This window comes from Pogona vitticeps, chromosome 6 (assembly GCF_051106095.1).
Source record: "Pogona vitticeps strain Pit_001003342236 chromosome 6, PviZW2.1, whole genome shotgun sequence".
Classification (NCBI taxonomy): Eukaryota; Metazoa; Chordata; class Lepidosauria; order Squamata; family Agamidae; genus Pogona; species Pogona vitticeps.
Window position 1 is genome coordinate 95,166,298 of NC_135788.1, and position 23,380 is coordinate 95,189,677.

At 40.3% G+C, this 23,380-nt stretch overlaps 1 protein-coding gene across 18 annotated transcripts in view; it reads left to right on the forward strand.

Moving 5' to 3' along the window:
* The window catches only part of SRCIN1 (SRC kinase signaling inhibitor 1), a 310,186-nt gene that overhangs the window by 35,889 nt on the left and 250,917 nt on the right, over positions 1–23,380 (forward strand). For 13 of the 18 annotated variants that reach the window (XM_078377916.1, XM_078377919.1, XM_078377927.1 and 10 more), the window contains exon 2: positions 15,679–15,741. The exons of the other annotated variants lie outside the window; for them this stretch is intronic. In XM_078377916.1, the coding sequence (XP_078234042.1) occupies positions 15,679–15,741 (63 nt within the window). The remainder of the gene's footprint in view (positions 1–15,678; positions 15,742–23,380) is intronic. 18 annotated transcript variants of the gene reach the window in all.

A 23,380-nucleotide genomic window follows, 5' to 3' on the forward strand; every position in this document is an offset into this window, starting at 1 on the left:
CTCTCCATTGGCGCTTCCTGACATAGAAAGGTAGAAGTGGGAAGATTGCAGATTGTGATAGGTTAATCACAATGGCTTTTGGTGCTTTCATCTAGTGAACTGACATATCCATGGCCTCCAGATCAGGATATTCCGGAGCTTTGGTCAAGCAATAATACAGGCTTTTTCACATGTCCTTTTGATCTTAAGGTACACATCAGAATCTTACCAAGTGACTCACAGTCTGGTTAGGGACATGTAGTATGAGATGCTCCTAAGACATTTTGGATTGTACAAAACGACTAGTGCTGTGAAGTGAGCCTATATAAAAAGGTAAAGATACTATAGTGGCGTTGTCTGAATAAATAACTCCGGTAACAGTCTTGTAGCTGAATTCTCTACTGGATATATTTTACAGCTTTCAGAGGCAGATGTGTGCATAATGCATTATAGTACTCTGCCCTTGATGTAATTACAGTATATGGTCAAATCTGCCATCCCCAGAAATTGACGACATCATCATCATCATCATCATCATCATCATCATCATCATCATCATCATCATCATCATCATCATCATCATCAAAACTTATTTTATATTGGCATATAAAAAAAACATAGTCAAGCTATTTTTTTTTAGGTTCAGGGCTTTGCCTCCTAATAATTGACTCGGGGGGGGGGGGGATGGACATAGCACACCAGCCAGAGCAGAAGGAAAGCACTCTGGCTTTGGATGCTCTGTGGCCATTAGTGAACAAAGATGGACCCAGCAGCACTGTCAGGCCGCTTTGTTAAAGTGAGTTCAAGCCGTCCTTAGAAAGTCTGTAAAAATTTCAAGGGTGGGTAACTATATTAGTTTGGGGCAGGAGAAAGGAGTCTTGTAGCATCTTACAGATGAATACATTTTATTTCTTGTATTCTTTTGTAGCCTGCGGCCCATTTCATGAGCTACATCATTAAGTAGGCTGCATTCCATGAAAGCATAAGCCAAAAAAAAAAAACTTTTTTTCTTGAAGGTGCCACTTTAAGGTTGCTGAAACATATTAACTAAAATTCTATTGCTCTAACACTAAGTTATGCCTGCAGGAGTTACACCCATTATGCAGCCAATCACACAGTTCATGCCATGGTTGTGTCTCATATCACAGTAGCATAATTAATCATATGATTCACAATTGTGTGATTCTCAGTTGTGCAATTGATCATGCAGTTTATGACTGTATGATTTGCAGTTGTGCAAATGACTGTGCAGTTCACAGCCACGTGTGCTCTCTTAGCCTAGTCTACTTCGCAAGGTTGATGTGAAGATAAAATCAGATCATCTCCCCCAGGTACACTTTTCTGAGCAACTTAGGAGTGAAGAAGGCATGTAAATAAATAAGGTGGGTGTGACATGGCAGGCCACTCTGATGTCAGCCCCTACTCAGGCCTCTCAGAATGCCCACCACACCACTTCATACTCGCTGCCACCAATTATAATGACCATTTAAGAAGGACAAAGGTTTCCTTCAAAACAAAACAGGTTTATTGGTATAAAAAAATAAAACATGAAAATCACAAGTAGCTAATCACGATGTCAATCACTGTTTCTTATTTAATTAATCACAGACTTCCCTCACTGAACACTTAGGCACGCAGGCCTCTAAACAAGCTCTTTCTCTCTCACACTCCAGATCTGATCTCCCTCACACACTCTTCACCCCCACTTTTTTCCCCAGCTCCTCCCTCTTCAGTCCCACCCTCCGTCACCCCATTGGCTGATGATTCACTGCCCAGCTGTGACGGAAAGGTGAGGTCAGGGCTGCCTGTTACAGTGGGTAATACATGATATGCAAAGAATAAATAATAATAATTACATGCAGTCAAATCGATTCTGACTTATGGTAGCCCTTTCCAGAGTTTATTAACTGGTTTACTATGCCTTCCTTCTGGGAGTGCTTTAGGACCCTTGTCACTCACCCAAGGCCCACACAGGTTAAGAACATTTAAATTCTGTCAGTGTGGGCTGGGAGCAGACTGCAGATAAGGCCAGTGATTTTGGTCAGCATTTTGATTTTCTGGTACTGTACATGTATCTTCCTGATCTTTAAAAAGTGATCACTTGTTTTTTAAAGTCTTTATAGCGGAAATAACATTTGCTAGTTCATACTCTCTTATTCTTACTTTTAAAAATTCTCTCTGAATGTTTTTCTCCTTCTATCCTTGCTTCGTAGGTGCATAGGAGTATTTGGGGAAATGAAGAAATAATATCAACGAAAAGAGCATATGGGATTTTTTTCAGTGCTTCCTCATCCACTGCGCTGTGTGTAAAAGCCTGGTAAAGGGCATTCAAGGACAATGCTGTTGAGAATCATTCCTTTTCCAAGGGGGTGTGTGAGACCCTAAAAACCTCCAGTTGTTTTTCAGTATTGGCTCCTCAGTCTTCCACAAATTTTCCATACTGAGCCATCAAATCTTAGTGTAAGAAAACAGTGTCACCCCCTATAGTGACTTATCTGTTCTAATCTCTCCTATAGGCAGTATACCTGTACATAAATCATTGTTTTGTATGCCCTTGAAAATGTCCACAGATTCCACACCTGTTTTTAGATGCTTGTTTAATAGGCTCAATAAGTCTTTGTTCAATAACAAATGTTTAGTTTGTAAGATATGAGGTGCTGGAACTCTAGCCTTCCTAGAACACTAAGCCACCTATTGCAAAAAATAAGCTGCTACAATTTGTCTGGCTATCTATCTCTTTATTTATTTCTGACTTTGTATGGCTGCCCAGCAGCCTATGTATTCACAGAAGCGAAAAATAAACTACAATTTTAAAAACAAAATGTGGTGATAAGATTCAAACAGAAATGATAAAATGCATTGTAAACTATTGTTTTCATATCACAGAATAAACACAAATAAAGTCAAAATAATAGCCACTGAGAATATAAAACAGATAGAACACATTGAGAGTAAATGTGGACTATTGACATAACCTTTAATAATTTATCGGGTAGAGTGTTAAACTGGCTCCTCTGAGTTCAGATTTTTATTGAATCTCGAAGTTTACAGACTGATGTTGGGCCAGGTAATTCTAGCTTTGCATTTGCAATGCTCTCAAGACTAGTGTTTAATTTGTAAGACGTTCACTTACAAATGTGAAAATCTGACCTCTTGACATGGAAACAGGGCTGATCTGCACAGGGGCATTCTCTCTGCTTGTTCTGTGGTCATTCTGGCATTTTTGTTGCGTATTTGAAGTGATCATCTCAGTACTGGTCTCCATGCTTAGGGAGAGTAATTATTGCTTGTTATCCTGGAGTGCGCTGGGCCATCCCAACATTACTTCTCCACCTGTATCTGGAATTGCTCCCTGAGGTCCCACTCTCAGCATAGATTGTCAGTGTATATATGTGTGCCCATCTTCTTCCATTCTCTCCACACTCTCTCTGCTCTCTTCTTCCTTCCCTCCATGTTTCACTTGCCTGCCATTCTCAAACCTTCATGTTTTTTACCACAATGCTTTCTAATTTTAGCTTTTTTAATTTTTAGTTTTTACTTTTTGTGCTGTGATACACAAGTTATAACATGTAAAAATAAAAATATATGAAAACAGAACACAAAAACAGTTGATATCCCAAGAAAACTAAATAGGAGCAGCAGTAAGGTTTGGAAGAGTAGAGACTGAACATCAGGCACATGCCCATAAGGGGATGCTCATCAAAGAACACAGAGCCACAAGTTGCACAGATCAGCATGCATCAGGTAGTGCTGGAGGTCCTGAGGAGCAGATTTTATTTATTTTGTTTATTTATTTGTTCGATTTATATCCCGCCCATCTGGTATATTCTACCACTCTGGGCGGCTTACAGAATATCAAAAACAATTAAAAAAACATAAAAACATTAGCATACATCAATAACAAATAGTGCAGGAATAAATAAATAATAAATAGCAAAGCAAAGAAATCAGTAGTTGACAGGAGGGAAAGCCTGGGCGTACATCCATGTTTTCAGATTTTTGCAGTTTTCAGATTACATACTGGGGCAAATCAGAGAAAAGCAGAACAAAAATACGCCACCACTGGATGGTGAAACCCCCCCCAACAACAACAACTGGAAAGCAGAAACCCATTTTGACTCTGCTTGACACTAGTTTCAGCCTTGTATCATGTAGGCGCTGGGAAACAATAATGGTATCATGGGTGAAAGGAAGGTTGAACAGATCCTCGATGTGGACAAGCCCCAAGAGTCTTGTGGTAACTAACAAAGACTAACAAGTCTTATTAGTCACAAGGGTTTGTGGTCTGCAGTCTACTGCAAGATGGTAGTCTACAAGAGGTGCCAAAAATGGACTACTGTACATTGAATGAAACTTGTTATTCTTGCAGGTACCACAGAAAAGGCTTCATTGTTTTTGTTTCAATACATGTGCATCCTCTCAAAAATTCTGACATGAAGGAAGACCTGGTTGGTAATAGGTGGGAGGCAATAATGATTGTGATGATGGCAATGAGTCCACTGTTGCTTAATGGTCATTAAGAGACACTGTACTGCAGATGTTCAGAGATATGGCTCATACGTATTATTTCACATCATGTCTGTTCCTTTTCAAAACGGCTTGTGTGCAGAGCTGGAAGGACTGGAACAAATGAGTGTGATTAAAGGACATGAGGTGGGGCTTCAAGATCAAGAGTATCTGCAAATGTTCCCCCTCCATTACACCATTGACAGCTTAGGCTTGGAAACACTATCCTTTATTTCCAGATGTACAACCATGCTGTTGTGATTCCTGAAAAACCAAACGTCTGGTTTTTCATTTTTCTGTTATGGTTAACCACACAGCAAAAGGTAGATCTCTATTGTTTTGTGTGCATTTCTTGACTGACCCCCAGCTTTTAAAGTGGGTTATATGCTTCTGTCCCTTTTGCACTTCCTCCGTTTCTTCGTGGTTCACACAAACTCCCGCCTTCACTGTTATTACCCAGAGTTCAATGTACAAATCCTACATTCAGCTAAAAAAGAATATTTATAGAAATGATCAGAAACCTTATATAAAGGGGTCTATTTCCAATTCACTCCTGTCCTGGTGATAGTAACTAATATACTGATCTGGGTTACCAACCAGATTGCCAATGCTAGGCATGTAAAGTTTCTATCACAGCGATGGAGAGATGGAATGGCCCTCCTTATCTCTTTAAACAGACCATACAGGCCAACAGAAGCATTCAATTTATACCAAAAGCAAAGTTTAAACAGCTGATTTTCAAAAGTAATTACTTATTGGTGTACCTTGAAAACCCCAAGTTATTATTAGTGTTTCTTTTAAAGTAACTATCACTGTTATAGCTATGGGTATCATTTATTTTAATAGAACGTTCACCCTTCTGTTTCTTCAAAGCAGTTAAATCAATTACATCTAAGTTATTTCATCACCACCAAACTGTATGAAGTCTTTCGTCTTTGCTGGAGGGAAGGTGGAGTACCACAGGACATGAAGGATGCAAATATTGTCACACTGTGCAAGAACAAGGGAGACAGGGGCAGGGACGACTGCAGTAACTACCGTGGCATCTCTCTTCTCAGCGTTGTAGGGAACCTGCTTGTCCATGTTGTGCTGAAGGGGCTCCAGGTGCTTGCAGACAGAGTCTATCCAGAATCACAGTGTGGATTTCGAGCTAATAGATCCACCACTGACATGGTATTCTCCCTCAGTTGCAGGAGAAATGCAGGGAACAACAACAGTCACTGTTTGTGGCCTTCATAGATCTTACAAAGGCCTTTGATTTGGTTAGCATGGATGGCCTTTTTAAAATACTTCCCAAGATTGGATGTCCACCTCGACTCCTTAGCATCATCAGGTCCTTTCATGAGGGAATGAAAGGCACTGTAGTTTTTGATGGCTCAACATCAGATCCCTTTGACATCTGAAGCAGAGTGAAACAGGGCTGTATCCTCGCACCAAACCTTTTTGGGATTTTTTTGCTGTCATGCTGAAGCACGCCTTTGGAACTGCAACAGAAGGTGTCTATCTCTGAACTAGATCAGACAGAAAGCTCTTTAATCTCTCTAGATTGAGAGCGAGGACCAAAGTCCAGCTGAAATGCATGTGGGACTTCCTCTTCGCCGATGATGCAGCCATTGTTGCCCACTCTGCTGAAGACCTCCAACAGCTCATGAATCATTTTAGCAAGGCCTGCCAAGAGCTTGAACTAACAATCAGCCTGAAGAAAACACAAGTCATGGGCCAGGGCGTGGACTCACCTCCCTCTATTACCATCTCCATGCAAGAATTGGAGGTTGTTCATGATTTTGTGTACCTTGACTCAACTATCTCTGACACTCTCTCCTTAGTTGTCAAACTGGATAAACGCATTGGCAAAGCAGCTACCATGTTCTCCAGACTCACAAAGGGAGTATGGCTCAATAAGAAATTGATGACATATACCAAGATCCAGGTCTATAGAGCCTGTGTTCTGAGCACACTCCTGTACTGCAGCGAGTCCTGGACCCTTTGCGCATGACAGGAGAGGAAGCTGAACACCTTCCAAATGCGTTGTCTCTGACGCATTTTTGGCAGGACAAAGTTCCAAATAGAGTAGTCCTAGAATGAACTGGAATTTTTAGCATGTATACATTACTGAAACAGCGCCATCTACATTGGCTTGGTCATGACGTGAGAATGCCTGATGGTCGGATTCCAAAAGATCTCCTGTATGGAGAATTAGTGCAGGGAAATCGCCCCAGAGGTGGACCACAACTGCGATACAACGATATCTGCAAGCGGGATCTGAAGGCCTCAGGAATGGACCTCAACAGATGGGAAACCCTGACATCTGAGCATTCAGCCTGGAGGCAGGCATTTCATCACGGCCTCTCCCAATTTGAAGAGACCCTTATCCAGCAGGCCGAGGCAAAGAAACAGTCATGAAAGCAACAAAATCAGGGAGGTAGACAGGGGACAGATTGCATTTGTCTTCAGTGTGGAAGGGATTGTCACTCTCGAATTGGCCTTCTCAGCCACACTAGATGCTGTTCCAAGTCCTCCATACAGAGCACGTTACCATAGTCTTTCAAGACTGAAGGATGCCTAACTAAGTTACTTTAAAACACTTGGATAATACAATTCATTAATGTCTGATGCAAAACTCACCGTTCTGTTGTCTACCTTGTTGCCTCAGTTCCCATAGGACAGTACATGGCATTTGCAAATGGTGTACCATTTAATAATCTCGTCTCTCTAGTATGCAGTAAGGCAATATTCCCAAATCTGTAAAAATAACGTTAACAGTCACAGGTACACTGCAAACATAGGAAAATTATCTCTTGCTAAGTTGTTATCATAAAGTAATATAGTTATACCATAGTATAACTTTATATTAGAAAAGGAATAAATTGCTAGTAACTAATTATTTGTAACTGTTTGCTTATTTGTTTGCTTATTTGTTACAAATTAAGTTCTGGCCAGAACTTCAGGACTCTGACATGTCTGTGTCAGACTCCTCCTACCTAGGTGATAATTTTGGATGAGAGCAGAAAATAAATGTCATACATTCTTCTCCTAGCAGGTCCTGACCACATATTCTGGGTTCAAGGATTTGGACACTAAGATCTTGTTGTCTCACTTCATCAAGCATTTTTGTGAAGATATGTGTGATTTGGATTGCACAGTACTCCAGTTCTGTGCTTAGCAGGGACCAGCAGTGTATGCATAGATAAATACCGTGTAAATAACTCAACATGAATGACAGTTATTAAAACACATGAACAAAATGCATGTTGTCAAAGATTGTCCTGGCTAATTACATTTTCCTGTGGGGTTTTTTGTTTTTGTTTTTGTTTTTTTTTTTTTGCTTTGTTGTATCATTGTTGGAGCTTATTTATTTCCTTCTCTTTTAGTTCACCTTGATTGAAAAAAAATTCTCTGTTCTTTTCCCAGGCTCAGCATGGTCACTGCTTTTATTTTCTCTCTGTTTCTGAGTATACCAGAGGAAAAAAAGCAGAACAAGGACACTTTCTATAATCAGCATTAACTGTAGAATCCAAATGAAGTTGGCTTAAGAACTTTTAAAAATCCTTTTTTTAGTCTACAATTCCCAGTCATGTCCATCCATCCAGTCATGTCTTGCAGTTCTGGCTTCCTGCTTTAATATTTTTGCCTTCAAGTAAAGCATTATGATCTCCAGTAGGGCCACAGCCTAATCTAAGGTATGTTTCACTGGTGGTGGTACCACGATGATTAAAATTGTTATGTACTTCTGACTTGCTGACCCTATGAATGAGGGATCTCCGAAATTTCCTGTCCTCAACAGCTTTAATTACTCTTGTATACTAAAGTCTGTGGCTTCCTTTAGGGAGTCAAACTATCTTGTATTTAGTCTTCTTCTTTCCCTGCTGCTTCTTACCCTTCCCAGAATTATTGTCTTTTCCAGAGAATCCTGCCTTTTCATGATGCGCCCAAAGTAGAACAACCTTAGTTTCAATATTTTTTACCTCCACAGATAGTTCAGGCTTGATTTGATCTAGGGCCCATTTGTTTGTCTTTCTGACAGTCCAGGATATCAACAGATCTCTCAGGACCACATTTCAAATGAATCTTTTTTTTCCTTTCTTGTCAGCTTTCTTCTCTGTCCAGCTTTCACATCCATACATGGTAAACAGGAATACAAGAGTGTGGATGATCTTGATATTGGTCTCCAGTGACACATCCTTACACCTGATGCTCTTTTCTAATTCTTTCATTGCTGCTTTTCTGAGTCTCAATCTTCTTCTGATTTTTTTTTGTTAAACTGGGGAGGCAATCAAGGTATAGAAGATTTGGAAACTGTTGGAGATGTTTGCTAAGAGCAAACTGGGTTGGGCTGAAGCTTTTTCAGCTACGATGAGCCGACGAGCCCAATTTTAGCTCCACGGTGGTTCATTCTTGAAGAATTCCATTTTTTATTCCTTTACTGTTTTTTGTTATTTAATTCTGGGGAACTAATAAGAGGTAGTGTGGGACCAAGCAGCATCCCTAGGAAAGCAACCTTGAGATTGACTTGCCCTTATTGTGAACTAGGAAGAATCTGAGCCAGAAAGCAGAGACTGGTGCTTGAATGACAGCTAAAAGACAAGAAACAGAGGAATGGGACAAAGAAGGTAAAACGACTGTGGCCCTTGATGGTTCAAAGACTGTACAGACTTTTTTGGATTTTGACATGGCTCTCTTTCTTCTCAGTCTTGTAACAGACTCTTGTAACTGCTTAAAGATTTGCACCATCTACTCCCCTTGTCCCCACTTTGCTTTGGAAACTGGAATTGAAATGCACAATGAGTGAGGAAGGAGGAAAAAAAACTGTGCCATTCCCTGACAGGAAAAAACAGACCAAAGAGATGTGGCAGGACCGTGTTTTGCAGGCACCTGGCATCAGTAATAGCTGCTTTTCAACCAAAGGGTTCTTTGTAAGCTTTGGGAAACCACTGAGAAAGTAGTGGTACTTCCTCTATCGCTTTTTCTCTTTTCATTCTCTCTCTCTCTCTCTCTCTCTCTCTCTCTCTCTCTCTCTCTCATGTTTTACCAATATTTATTAGTTCTAATGATATTAGCAGAATCTTCTTGTCATCATATTTTGAAGATTGGAAGTTCCTTGGCCTTTCTTTTAAACAAGATAAGCAAGGTGTAACACCTTCGCAGGAAGATAGCTTCTTAGCATCCCACACTGCATAGCTCATCATGGTGCCCATCGTTTCAGCCAGACCTTGGACAAGGATCCTGTTTTCAGTGCATTAGAACTAGCAAAAATAAATATTTTTGAACCACGAGTCACATTACCACTCAGGAAACCACAAAGGTTTAATGCGAAGCATGGGCTCGGTTAGACCCTCAAAACAGATGGGGGGGTGATCCACATCACAGAGCAGTTCCCAAGGAAGTTATACTTGGATTTGGTATTCTTGGGACTGGCATTTCAGAGAAGGGGAGTGTGGCAATCCCCTCTGAAACCCCTATCCTCTCAGGTCTTCACGAGGTTCTCGCTCTTCCTATTTCTTCGCTGCCACCAGGTATTGCTGTCTCAATACCATTTCAATCAACGAGACATGTGTGTTTTTAAAACTTAAATGATTTATTATATCAGGGAAGTTGACATATGATTAATATTCAGTAAGCAAATCACAGGTTGCTAATCACTTGTATTCGAATCAGTTCTACTTTAACTTTAAACTCCTACTAACACTCCGTTCCATTCAGAGTTCTTACAGATCTCTAACTCACTCTAAGTTCACTTTTAAGTTTCACACTGTCTCTCACTCACAGACTCTCTCCCTTAGACTCCAACCACCAGCCTTTATATCCAGCTCCCTCCCCCCTTGGCTCCACCTTCCGTCCACTCATTGGCTCCTACTCCACTGTTCAGCTGTGACAGACAGGTGAGGGCAGGGCTGTTCGCTACAGGGAGAGACCATGCAAGCCATACCTGATTAAAAGACCAAGGGTTTCTCATTCCAGCCCCTGTGGATGCACAGAATAGCCCAAATAAATCCTTTAGGTCAAGGAAGGGAGGATCTACCAGACTACAGTGCATCATGATACAGTGGCATCATATATCATTTCATCCTATCCAATGAGTGTGCATTCATAATGATCTCTCATAAATGAAAACCTCCCTTCCTGCAGGAATCTAGTATGCCAGGTTGGATCACAGCTTTCCAGGCAGATTGTTTGAAGTGAACATTGAGTGTGCTGCTTTGCCTGTGTTCTAAATGAAACAGTTCCAGGCCCCATCCTCCAAAGTGTACATATTGAGTCAGGTTTGATATGCAAAGCTTCTTAATAATTTTGCACTAGTGTACATTTAGGATTACACTGTGACAGAGGTCTAATGCATAAACAAGCACTGACTTTCTTTGCTGTGTTTTCATTGTAGTATGAGTAGTAGGGGTGCAATCGGGAGGATGTATATAAAGCTCTCTTTTTATTGCAGAGAGACTCTTCATATGCCAGTAGTCCTGACACTTGAACAAGTGCAGCTCAAGACTTTCACACACGAGAGTAGACAGGATTGTCTACATGCTGGTTTGAAATGGCAAATAGAGATACACCTGACTAGTAAGCATGTTCCTGAAGATAACTCTGTGACTATAAAGCTAGGGTGTGGAGAGTGGAGAAGTTGCTTATTATCTGATTTACAGTTCTATTGAAACAAAAAAGGAATATTCTCTCAAACCATATTTGTTCCCAGGATGAATCACTGTGTTCATCTTCCTGTAGCAGACCTGAACTGATTTTTCAAGCCATATGTTTGAGCAAGCTTGCTGCATATACCTGCAGTGGTGTGATCAGATATGTACTAAAATATATATGTGCTGGGATCAGGTGATTAACTTAAAATATATATAACAATTCTGGACCCGGGCAATCTATATTCTATACTAGGAAAAGATGAATTCTGCAACTATTAGAGATGCCAATCAAATTGGCATATTGTTCTGCTTTGCACAATTGGTACTTGACTGTTTAGTGTTTTACATCATTGAGTCTGATTGTGCTAGACATGGGGAGGGAAGAGAGCTGTGCTAGATGTTGACAATTACATGTGTACACCACCACAAGCCACTGACCAATTTTACATTACAGTGATACAAAGTGCTTGGATGGGGGGGGGTACCTCCTGCTCTCTCACTCCTTTTCCCTCCTGACTAATCAAATCTGCCAAGATGGAACTGATGCTGTGGCTCGGGGAGGTGATCAACCTTTCTTAAAGAAAAGGGCTGTCTCTTCCTGTCTAAAGGAAGCTGTCACTTTAAAAGAAACCTGCCCTTGACTGAGAAGTTTTTTGGTTAGTATGAATTGAGAAGATAGTGGTCCTGCAGCTCCAAGCGCGCTTGCACAATACTGATAAACTGGATCCATTTCAGTTGGGCTCTCAGCAAAGATGTGGGACTGACACAATGATCTCAATGGGTTTTAATGCTTTTGCTTAATCTCATTGGTTTTTATAGTGGGCCTGATTTATAGGATTTAATTATTAATGTTTAGATAAGTATTATTTTACCTGATGGTTGTTGTGGGTTTTCCGGGATGTTTGGGCATGTTCTTAAGGTTTTTCTTCCTAATGTTTTGCCAGTCTCTGTGGCTGGCATCTTCAGATGACCGGAGTCAGAACTCTGTGCTCTGTTGCAGTTTGTTGGATAGGTGAGTATTTATAGCTGTGGGAACAGCTTTTGTCCTTTTCAGGAAATTGGGTGATTATGGTGATCAGCGTGTTTTTGTTAGACTGCACAGGGAAGCCATTGAAATCCACAAACACCAGCAGAGCTTCAACAAAAAAGAAGAAATTTTAAAACTCAATAAAACCTGGCTCCCAGCACTGAAAAACATAGCCTGCAAAAGGTCAACGAACTCTACCCAGCCACAAGGACCAGTGATCACTGCACACAAAAAACCAGCTAACAACACCCATCAATCACAGTGACAGATCAGCTCTCCCCCTTATCACAACAGTACACCCACAACAAAAACACGGTGATCACCATAATCACCCAGTTTCCTGAAAAGGACAAAAGCTGTTCCCACAGCTATAAATATGCAACTATCCAACAAACTGCAATAGAGCACAGTCAGAGTTCTGATTCCTGTCCTCTGAAGATGCCGGCCACAGAGACTGGTGAAACATTAGGAAGAAAAACCTTAAGAACACGGCCAAACAACCCGGAAAACCCACAACAGACAACAGATCCCGGCCATGAAAGCCTTTCAGAATACATTATTTTACCTCTTTTCATTGCTGTAAAAGTTTGTAAGCTGCCTTGAGTCCTATATTTTAATGGACAGGTGGGGTATGAAACAAACAAACAAACGAATGAATTGCTCTTTCTCATTTTAAAGAAAGCTAAGATTTTCAAAAAGTGAACTCTGAAACCAGAAACACATTTTTCACTTTTTCTGTTCTCATATAAAACTGTGATATGCACTAGCCACAATCCCTATTGCCATGTTATTTTAAAGGCACATTTGTAAAGGAACATTTGTATCAGGTCCCTGATAACTATATATGTTAAGACATAAGCAGTAGTTTGACAAGATCAGAACTGGCAGAAATATTTGCACAGAAATTTCAGTGTGAGATTGATTCAGCTAGGAATCTATGTTCTTTATATAGGATATTCATTCAATCTATTAAAACCGTTATGGTAGAACAATGGACTTTGGAATGATGTTGCATGTAATGGAATAACATGCTCTGGCCAAAGGGGTTTTAAAACTTAAGTAGTTGTGAGCAGTTATAATAAATACAGGGAGACATTGTTGTGTGAGTATTAATGATTTCTGTGATATTGATCGATCAACCTGTCTACCTATCTACCTATCTATCATATTGCTTTTGCTAATCTAATATGGCCTTTCAAAGCAACTTAAAATTAAAATACTGTATAAACACAGTGGTACAAAATGTGAAGATGTACTGTGTTACTGTCTTTTGTGTTTTCCAGTTGTGCTTTTGTCAGTCCACACACCAAGCTGTTCTAACACAACTAATGAAAAAGAAGGAGCTGTACATAGACTCAGGGGGCTGACTGATGCTAAAGATGTCAATCCACAGGAGCACCTCTAGTGTTTATTTGCATAGTCTTATGGTTCCTGGTAGCTGATGTCATAGTCAGGGTCAAGGCTTTTCCCTTCAGAGGGAGGGACAGAGGGAGCTGTGGATATAACTAAGGTTTTGCTAATACAAAAGATGCTAATTGCTCTCTGTATACTAATGCAGCCTACGTATGTATGTAAACATCATTGATCTCTTTGTTAATAGGATAAGGGTGTTTGTAGAAGACTATATACCTCTTTGTGGAGGAATATGAACAAACAAGCAAATGAATAAACAAATAAATATTCTTTTGTCTATTCAAGGTAGTTTCAACAGCTTAGCAGTATTCGTAGATGTTGATGGAAACTGAGTCTGCATTGGTGGATCTGCATGCCCATGCTGTTCTCATGAGGCATGGGATTTAGGTGTATGCAGGTGTAAGAAAGTGTGTGGAAATTCACATAATGTTTTCCTGCTTTTATAGTTAATTTTTTGCAGTTAATCTTAATCATAACTTTGTGTTTTACTTAAAAATACATATACCCCATTGTCAGTGTAACCAAAATTCTGTGAAAAGTTGAATTGTGCATCTTGTATACAGTAAATTATGTGTATATTCATTCAAATATTGTAAATAATTTGTTTTCTGCTTATTTATTATTCTGCCTAATACATTTTGTTGATGCTAATAATGGAAAAGATATAAAACTAAATAGGGCCCCATTGGATGTAGATCACGGGGCAACATTGGGAACCAGCCATGTGACTTCTGAAATTTTTCCAGATGTTGCTCACACAATTGCAAATGTATAACTACAAGAGCTGCAAAAATTTTTTAATGAAATGAAAAGGAAACTGGAAGCCAAATTGTGCATCTAAACCTGTATTCTGTATTTTTTATTCTCTCATGTATGCCTTGAGCATTATGGTGATCAAATGCCTGTAGGAGTCATAAAGCCTGGACACTTGATCATTTTGGTTTAAATATAATATTCTTTGTATTCTGAATGACAGGATGATCAGTTGCTAATTCATCATCTGGGGGTGATGCATCCAACTTTAAATGTTAAAGTGTAGGATCTGGACAAATCTCAAGCAAGCATTTGTAGGTGTGGTGATTAACCTAATATGCAAGCATCAGATTCATCTTTGATTGTTTCTAATATACATTTTGGATCAATGGAGGTCCAACAGAGATCCAGATGAGGCAGGGGCAAATCAACATGCTCAGGAATCCTTCCAATCACATTCCATTCCAAATGGGAAAGACTGAACACACTGTGGATATAAGGTCTGTGATTTGTACAGGTGCTACTGCTCACTGAAGGAACAATTGGAGGAGTGTGAACCAGGGTGTTGCCTTCTCCTATCTCATCCCCAATAAGACAGAGCTTGAATTCTAGATTGTTGTTAGGTATAATCCATCTGTTTTGTTGCTCACATGACAAGGTGGGACCTGTGGCTCAGGACAGCAGCTACAGTCTGTTGTGCAAAATGACCCTGTACCCTGGTTCAGGTATTTCCTGGGCTAGCATTTATTTCCCACATGGCATAGGAGTAACCATGCCTTCTTTCTTCACCTCCACTACTTATGTTGTGGGCATTCTTTACAAATTCCAAATTTGTGGTCACCAGATTTCCAATATATTCTTCCTAGCCATAGTTTTGAAGCAGAAGAATTCAGGTCGATGGTCTACCATGTAGATAGTTCACCATGAGAAGGACTCCCACCTTGCATATGTGAAAATTATGTTGATGGTCTACCATGAGAAAGATTCCCACCTTACATATGGGGATTTGTAGGTGTGCACAGCACCTGAACCCTGGTAAGAGAGCCTGAAGTGTTTTTTTCTACAATTTCTGTTTCTGTTGCTGTGGCAAGAGAGCCATTTATATCTTGGTTAACAAACAGCCAAGACTATAATGTGCAGCAACACAAAAATAATAACCTTCTCTCTTCTTTCCCATCTTTCATCATGTTTGTTTTAATTGTATGTTTTTAAACAAAAATATTTCCTGATGTTGTTTGTTTAAAACAAAAGAAACCCACTCCACCGTTTTATCTCCTGCACCTTCAGTTCACCCCAGCCCTTTGCCTCCCCCAGTCCTTTTCTAAACTTGTTTGTTCCTGAATTTCCTCCTTTCCTGTCCTTAACTAGGCGTCGGGCGAATTGCAGGAGGGAAGAAACCTGGACTCTGTTCCCTTTGTTTAAAGTCACCAGGTTAGTAAACGGGTGGTTTTATTAATGGGTGGGTTGGACTTATCAGACCACCCCTTCCATCCTTCACCATTTAAGTGTTCCTTCAAAACCACCTTATGCCCATCACAACCACCAAAGCATTGCCATTTATTTCACTGCAACCATGTTGTGTGTTTTTTTCAGAATTTAGTTGTTTTCATAAAATTGATTGGAATCTGTGATTTTGGAATTTGTGTTGCTAAGCGGAGGGGATCTATAGTTTTGTAGATCTGATTTATATATATTTATAATATATAATATATATTCACTGGTTGAAGCAGTTACTAAAGCTCTGCTTCCAAGCCACACTTGCCCAAAGAGGGGCAGGAAATTTTGAGTCATAGAAAAGAAGAAGCTGAGAGGAAAAAAGCTCTGTCCATGGTGCCTCTGCTGTGCTGACTTCCTAGTTTTGATGTTCCTACTTGTGTTGCCTTGTGCCTGAGATCCTTTGGGTTACCAGATGTTCAGGGTTCTTGTGGCAGATTTGACTGCAGACTGTAAATTGCCCTTGAGCAAGATGCTTCCTATACAGTCCCACCTCGTTGCTGTTGTCCATTCACTTTTCTCAGCTTTAGTAGCAATGCTAGATAGGGGATACAGTGAATTGTAGTTTGAAAACAGTAACCTGTCTAAGCCCTGTTAATGGCAGTCTCCCCCAGCCTCATTACCTTTATATTTGTTGAACTACAACAGCCATCTTGGGAGAAGAGTAGGCTGCAAAAGACTGCTATACCACTGATGTTGTATGATCTAAACATTTTTTACTAACATCATGGAATTTGACAGATCTTAAAATATTCTTTTTGCTACCATTTCCTAATTAAAACTTTTCTTTTATTCTCCCACCCCCCACAAAAAAAAGTCTCAAGGCTGAGTCAATCTAGAAAATTCAAGGCCAGCTGCAGTAGATCCCTTATCACTTTTATTGCATCTACTTGGTTTTGTGCTAAGAGGTTTCATCTTTACGAAATGGGCTATGCATTTATTGTAGCAAAGGCTTAAAAACATAGAAGCATAAATAATAGGAAAGCAAAATCCATCACAGTCTTTGCAGAGGCAGCCCCTGCTGTGTCTGTCACAATAATGGATTTTATTTCCGTAGAAAATTTGACTTTGAATGTTTTGTGTGAGATGCATTTTGAAGTGAGACAGCTGCCAAAAAAAAAAAGCTTAAACCTGTTCAAAATCTGAGTAAATATATTTAAAAAAAAACAAAATGTACTAACAGAGAGTACAAATATGTACCACCATTATTTATTTATTGTTTTTGTCAGCTTCACAAATTTGTTCTCCCTTTAAAAACAAAATAGAAATTCTTGGAATTTTCAGCATGAAAGTGGTATCCGTGTACCATGTAAGTTTGTCCTTATGCCACCCCCACCCCCCAATATTCAGAGGAAATTGTATTTCCATATAGGTATGCACAAAAACAACAGCACTATTTATGCTGAAATCCTAAGCATTCTTACCCAAACGTGGAAAAGTAGCAATGATAACTAGAGGATTCTGGCACTTGCAGTCCAAAAGAATCAGTTTTCAAATTCCGTTCCTTGCTGGTAAGTAAATCCCATTGGATTGACCATGACTTGTTTCTGAGGAGAAATCACTTGTGGTGCAAGAGTAGCTTCCTTCCGGCTTTCTTACTGTTTCACTTACCGTATTTTTCCATTTATAAGATCCCCCCCCCACTTTTCTAACCCCCAAATTAAGAAAACTTAGCTTTAAGTATTCAGCCTCTGGGCTCAGAACGTTCAGACATTAGGAGTCCCTGTTGAATCCTACAGGCTCCACCTCCAACTGAGGTGTGTTCCAATTGGTTCGTTCAGCATCAGCTGACATCAGTTCCATAAGGCTCATGATTGGAGGAAGCTAAGCCTCGTGATTGGAGGAAGCCTGTTTACAGAGGCAAGGTACAGGCTGTTTTGTCCTCTCCATGTTCTCAGCTTACGTCCACGTAAAAGACGCCCCTCAATTTTTGGTGCACTGTAATGATTTTAGGAAAAGGTACTGCCTTATACATGGAAAAATACGGCATTTCTGTGTTCATACTATAAACATTTAAACTACAAGCTACCTTTCAGGGTTGTCTCCCATATGATGGCTAAAAACACATAAAAGTAAGCTGTGATAACATACAGCATCATAAATGAAAATGCATTACCAAATATTTAAAAAATTACAGCAATGGCAGAGGGAGAAAAACAATATAAAATACATATAACCCATTGACAGTAATAATAAGCAGTTTTGAAAACCTAGCGTTAATGGTTAAAACAGAAATTTAATACCAAACGTGATTATCAGTTAGAAGCAGTATAGAACAAAGCGATTTGGAAAGGCAGGAACATTAGGCAATATGAGTTGACTGCCTCAGGCAAGAGAGTGAGGAGTGAAGGCAATATGCTGATGGACAGACCCCCTGTGTGCAATGCGTCCTGACTTGAATTCCCTAAGGTACTTTGCTATACTTGAGGGCCATGGAGGATATTGTTCCACTGCCAGTGCTGAAGAAATTGTTCGTAGGCTGATACTTATAGAATTAGATCTACTGTATCTTGTCCTCTCAGGCAGCAAAATATCTTGGGCTTGTCTTGTTATAAGACTTTAGTCTTACTATATAGGAAGGAAGAAAACTCTAGAGGTAAAATTCTCAGTCTTACTCCAATCCTTCCTTCCCACAGTGTGACCAGATGAGTAGCTATTTACAAGCCTGGAGGGTGGTTCATAGACAAAATGACTGGATCCCCAAAACTGTAAAAATAAGAGGTGCCCCCTCCTGCCCCGCATTGAGAGTTGCAATAATATAGTCAGAGCTTGGAAAAATTACTTTTTGCATTAATCTTCCAGCCAGGAAGACTTGACCATACAGATAGAGACAAACAAAGACAGTGGTGTGTGTGTATGTGCATGGAAAGATGACAGACACACAAGTAGATAGAGAGACAGACAGACAGACAGACAGACATACTGAGTTCTGAATCAGCAAATCTCCCTTTTGGCAAATGTTCTCTCAGCTCCCTCTGCAAAATGGAGATCATAATGCAGCTCCACAGGGTGTATAGTGAGGATTACAACAAGATTAGAATTGCTTTGAACATTCTGAAATGCTATGTAAATGCTAAGCATTCTATTATAGAGACCAATTGGTTTTGGACTTGATAACATTAGCAGGGCTAGGCTTAACAATTACATAAAGTGAGGCAAAGGCCTCAGGCAGGAGATACTGCACATCAGAGAGAAAAAGCACAGTGTAGAAGAAGACAGTCTGAGTGTATCAGGCAGCTTACTGTCTACTAGTCCGGTGAAGCACTTGCCCTGTGACCATTGTTGTAGTAAGCAGACTGGTCAGTTTATGGGACAGAAATGGGGCAGAAAAGATCTTGTCCTTTACCGAAGGTAGCAAAATGTTTGGGGATGGCCTTGAACGTTAGCATTTTACAAGGATTGTTAACGAGGTTGAGGAATTTAATATGGTCTGGTTTTGCTTTCTTGACCTCTGTGTGTAATTGGTTGTTATAATTATCACTTGATTCTGATAATGCTTGGGTTGACGAGGAAGGGGAGGATAACTGAACTATAAATAGAAATATCTAATGTATATTGGAATGTACACGGGTTATTGCTTGCTAGCTTTGTAGCAGGAAGATAGTTCAGATAATTATAGGGAAGAAGGGAAGCTTGGGTTATGCACAGCACTCTTGAATAGCAAAGTGTTTGAGAATATTTATGCTTTGGTATCTTTACAACTGAGCAAAGGTGCAACTAGATGGGCATTTTCCCCACAATTTGATCAGCCTTGGGGACAAATTGGTTCACTCCTTTTCTCAGTGACACCGTGAGAGAGTCACCGTCAGTGCCTTGGGCAGGCCATTTGAGGCCATAGCTCCCAGGCTTGTAGTAGGCAAGGTGGAGGAATGACAGTTGAGTGTCAACGAACTGGCTGATGAGGGCCACCTATGATGGGGACAGGGTGAGGCAGAAACCTGGATAAAAGAGGGCCCTGGGATTTCCTTCAGGGAAACAGAGGGAGAGAGGGAAACTTCAGAGGAGGAAGAGGTGTGGGGAGAGGCTGTTGACTGAGGCTGTGACCCACAGTCTTTGCCTCAGTGGCGGATGGGGCCACAGATGAGAGACCTCAGGGCCAGGACTCCAGCACATCGCCAGCACCACAGCTGTGTCGGAGTGGATGCTGCCTAATAGGAGCAGAGGCACCCACTCCAGCCTAGCTGCAGTGCTAGCAATGAACGCGCCAGTGCAAAAAGCAGAGGAAGTTCCAGGAGGAGGAGAGGAGCAGCCACCAGTAACTCCAAACGGATTCTACTGTCCGTCCTTGAACGGGCCAGGACTTATCCTCCCATCTTGCTTTCAGAGACCAGAACTCTCAGGTCACCATGTGGCTTTAACACAGGGCCCTCTTGAAATGACATTCCTTGCTGGGTTAGTGCCAGGAACTGAACTCCCTAGAAAGCTCCTGGAAGGAATAAAGGACAGTGTTCCTCCTTCTCTTGGTTCTTCAGTTGCAATCAAATCTGTTTTTGCTTATTTTCACAACCTGGAGTCCATGAAGTTATTGTTAGGAGGTTCTGCTGCTGCTGGCACCACTGGGGAGGGGAGAATGTCTGGTGGCACTCACACACAATGTACATGCCATTTCAAACTAGTCAACCTGATTGATGCCTGACTGCATCTTTCTGGCTCACCATCAGAGGCTACTGTTTTTCCATGCAGATAAGATCCCTTTGTTCTGGTTTGGTTCCAATGTGTTTGGTTGCTTGGAATGAACTAAAGTGGATGGCTTAAGCTGTCCCTTCTGCTTAACCTGCTTAATAGTCCTGTGAAATGGAAAGCTTCCTTGTTGCTCACCTGCAGAGGGGAAGGAAAATGATGTTTTACATTTCTTTTTAATTGTTGCTGATGCATCAGCAATGCTTTGAAAGGGCTTTTTTAAACAGCTCACATGCCACAACCTTTCACAGAAACCTCTTTGTAAGTGGGGATTCAGTTTGTTACAGTGAGTCAGGCAAGGACAGAAACGAAAATTAAATACAGGACCACATCCAATTTTTTTTTCATTGACCCATAGATGTAATACCACTTTCAGAAGGTCTCAAATACTGTAAGGTCATATCTATTGATTTTTGAAGAACTTAAGGAAGGCTAAAGTTGTAAGTGACTTAGTGATAGTTTTTTTGTTATGTGCCATCAAGTCAGAACTGACTTATAGTAACCCTTGCAGGGCTTTCAAGATAAGTGAGATGTTTAAGGGATGGTTTTACCAGTTCCACACTGTCTCAGTGAATCTCTCCACTCATGGTTGAGTGGAGAGATTCAAACCCAAACTTCCTGAGTCCTGGTCCATCATTCAATGCACCACACTGGGTATCCAATGATAGACAGATCTCCTCAAATTCACTCTGCATATATATTAGTTCATTTCAGATATGAAGTAATTAAACTTTTTTAAAATATACAAATACATAGGCTTCTTTTTCCTAGTTTGATAGCTGTATTTGGTTATGTCTGAATTTAACAAGTAATAGTAGTTGCAACCATTTTAATCTATGACCACGAACAAAATGAATAACAAATGTTGTGCAGTATCTGTACGATAATAGTTCAAGATCAGGGTAGGTGACACCTATGATAGACCATAAAAAATCACAAACACCAGCTTTTGGCTCATTCAGGCCTTGATCAGGGTGGGCACCAACTACCTGTGGTGTTTAGCCTGAAGAAGGCTTGTATGAGCCCAAAGTTAGATTTTTGGGGTGATTTTTTAAGTCTAATAGAAGTGTCATCTATTCTTGCCCTGAACTATGTTTTTTGTACAAGGACCACATGGCTTTTTCTCCTTCTGTTGCGCAAGAATTGTGTCTGCACAATACATACTAGTATACATACTGTATACATACTGTATACATACTGTATACTACAGTAACAATACCTGAACAAAGTGATAGGTGAGGGACACTATAGTAATGTGTTGGGACTATCTGAAAACTACACCAGGGGCTGATACCAGCACTAGTTCTTTGGCATACATTTTAAACTTTAATTTTATTGGCACATGTATTCGATTCTGTGACCATCTGAATTTTCTTCTATACACCCATGTTTATCTGTTTACATATTCACACATTTATTTTAATGGAGATTAATACCTCATGGATTTAGCATAGTGGACTTAAGCCTGCAAAATATTATGGCATATTGAGTCTTATAGCATTCAAAGTAAAGCTTGTGCAAGTCCTCCACCAATGTGATGACTGTTTCCACCAATGGAAGTTGCTAGGTGGAGTGATCATCAAGAAATATATCCGATTGTGTAAAAAAAAAGTTGCTAGGTGAAGCAATCATCAAGAAATATATCTGAGTGTGTTAAAAAAAATCCAAGATTTGATGAATAGAAAAAAAAATCTTCATTGACTCTTGGAAATATAGTGAGTGACTGTCTCCCCCTGCTTATCAATTTATATTGTAAAACAGATGCTTCTGTTGCTGATTAGTTGCTTGACACACTGATATTTTTCCTAATGATAATATATAGTTTCTACTGTGTAGTGGAAATGACACATTTCCCCCTACTTCCTCAAGGACATGTGCAATGTGTTGGGAAACTGCAGTACTTCCCCAGCCGTTAGGGGCCATCCTTATTTTGAGTACTGTCTGGAAATACAGTGGTGCCTCGCTAGACAGTGACCCTCCCATGACAGGTTTTTTCGCTAGACATTGGCTTGTTGCGATCGCTATAGCGATTCCCAAAACAATGATTCCTATGGGGGAATTTCGCTGGACAATGTTTGGTCCCTGCTTCGCAAACCGATTTTCGCTAGACGACAATTTTGACAGCTCCCTCCGCGCTCGCAAACAGGTATTTTCGGGACCTAAGCTTCGCAAGACAGCGATTTAAACAGCTGATTGGCAGTTCGCAAAGCGGCTTTCCTATGGCTGATCTTTGCTAGACAACGACAATTATTCCCCATTGGAATGCATTAAACAGATTTCAATGCATTTCATTGGGGAAATGCTTTTCGCTAGACAATAATTTCACTAAACAGCGATTTCAGTGGAACGGATTATCATCGTCTAGCGAGGCACCACTGTATAAAGCACTGGTTATTGCATCTTAGGACATGGCTCATCTGCTAAAGAAAGCATTTGACATTATTTGATAGAAAGTAACACAACTCCCTTCAGCATCTGTGCCGTGTTGGAAGAATTGGAAAATATCCTCTGCAGCTACAACTCCCAGAATCTCCTCGGTAGCACAGCCAGTGGCCAGTGTAGTCCAAAAATATATATTAAAAATAACATTTTGTAAAGCTTTGGTTGTGATCCTGATGGAAATACCCTTCCATTACTGAACACTGGGAATTCATTTAACAGAGGATGGAGTGCTATGTAGACACATTTAAGCAGACCATCTGACTAAAACTGGGAGTCAAAAACATATAAGGTCTTCTGATCACATTTAGAAGCTAATAGCACATTTCCCCCTCCAATGACATAATTCCCTCAGAGCTTTGTGCCTGAGCAATCAGACTTGCAAGTGAAGCCAAAGGTTAACCTCCCCATGACGATTCAGGAAACAAAGCAAGCTAACTTGCAAACTGTGGCAATG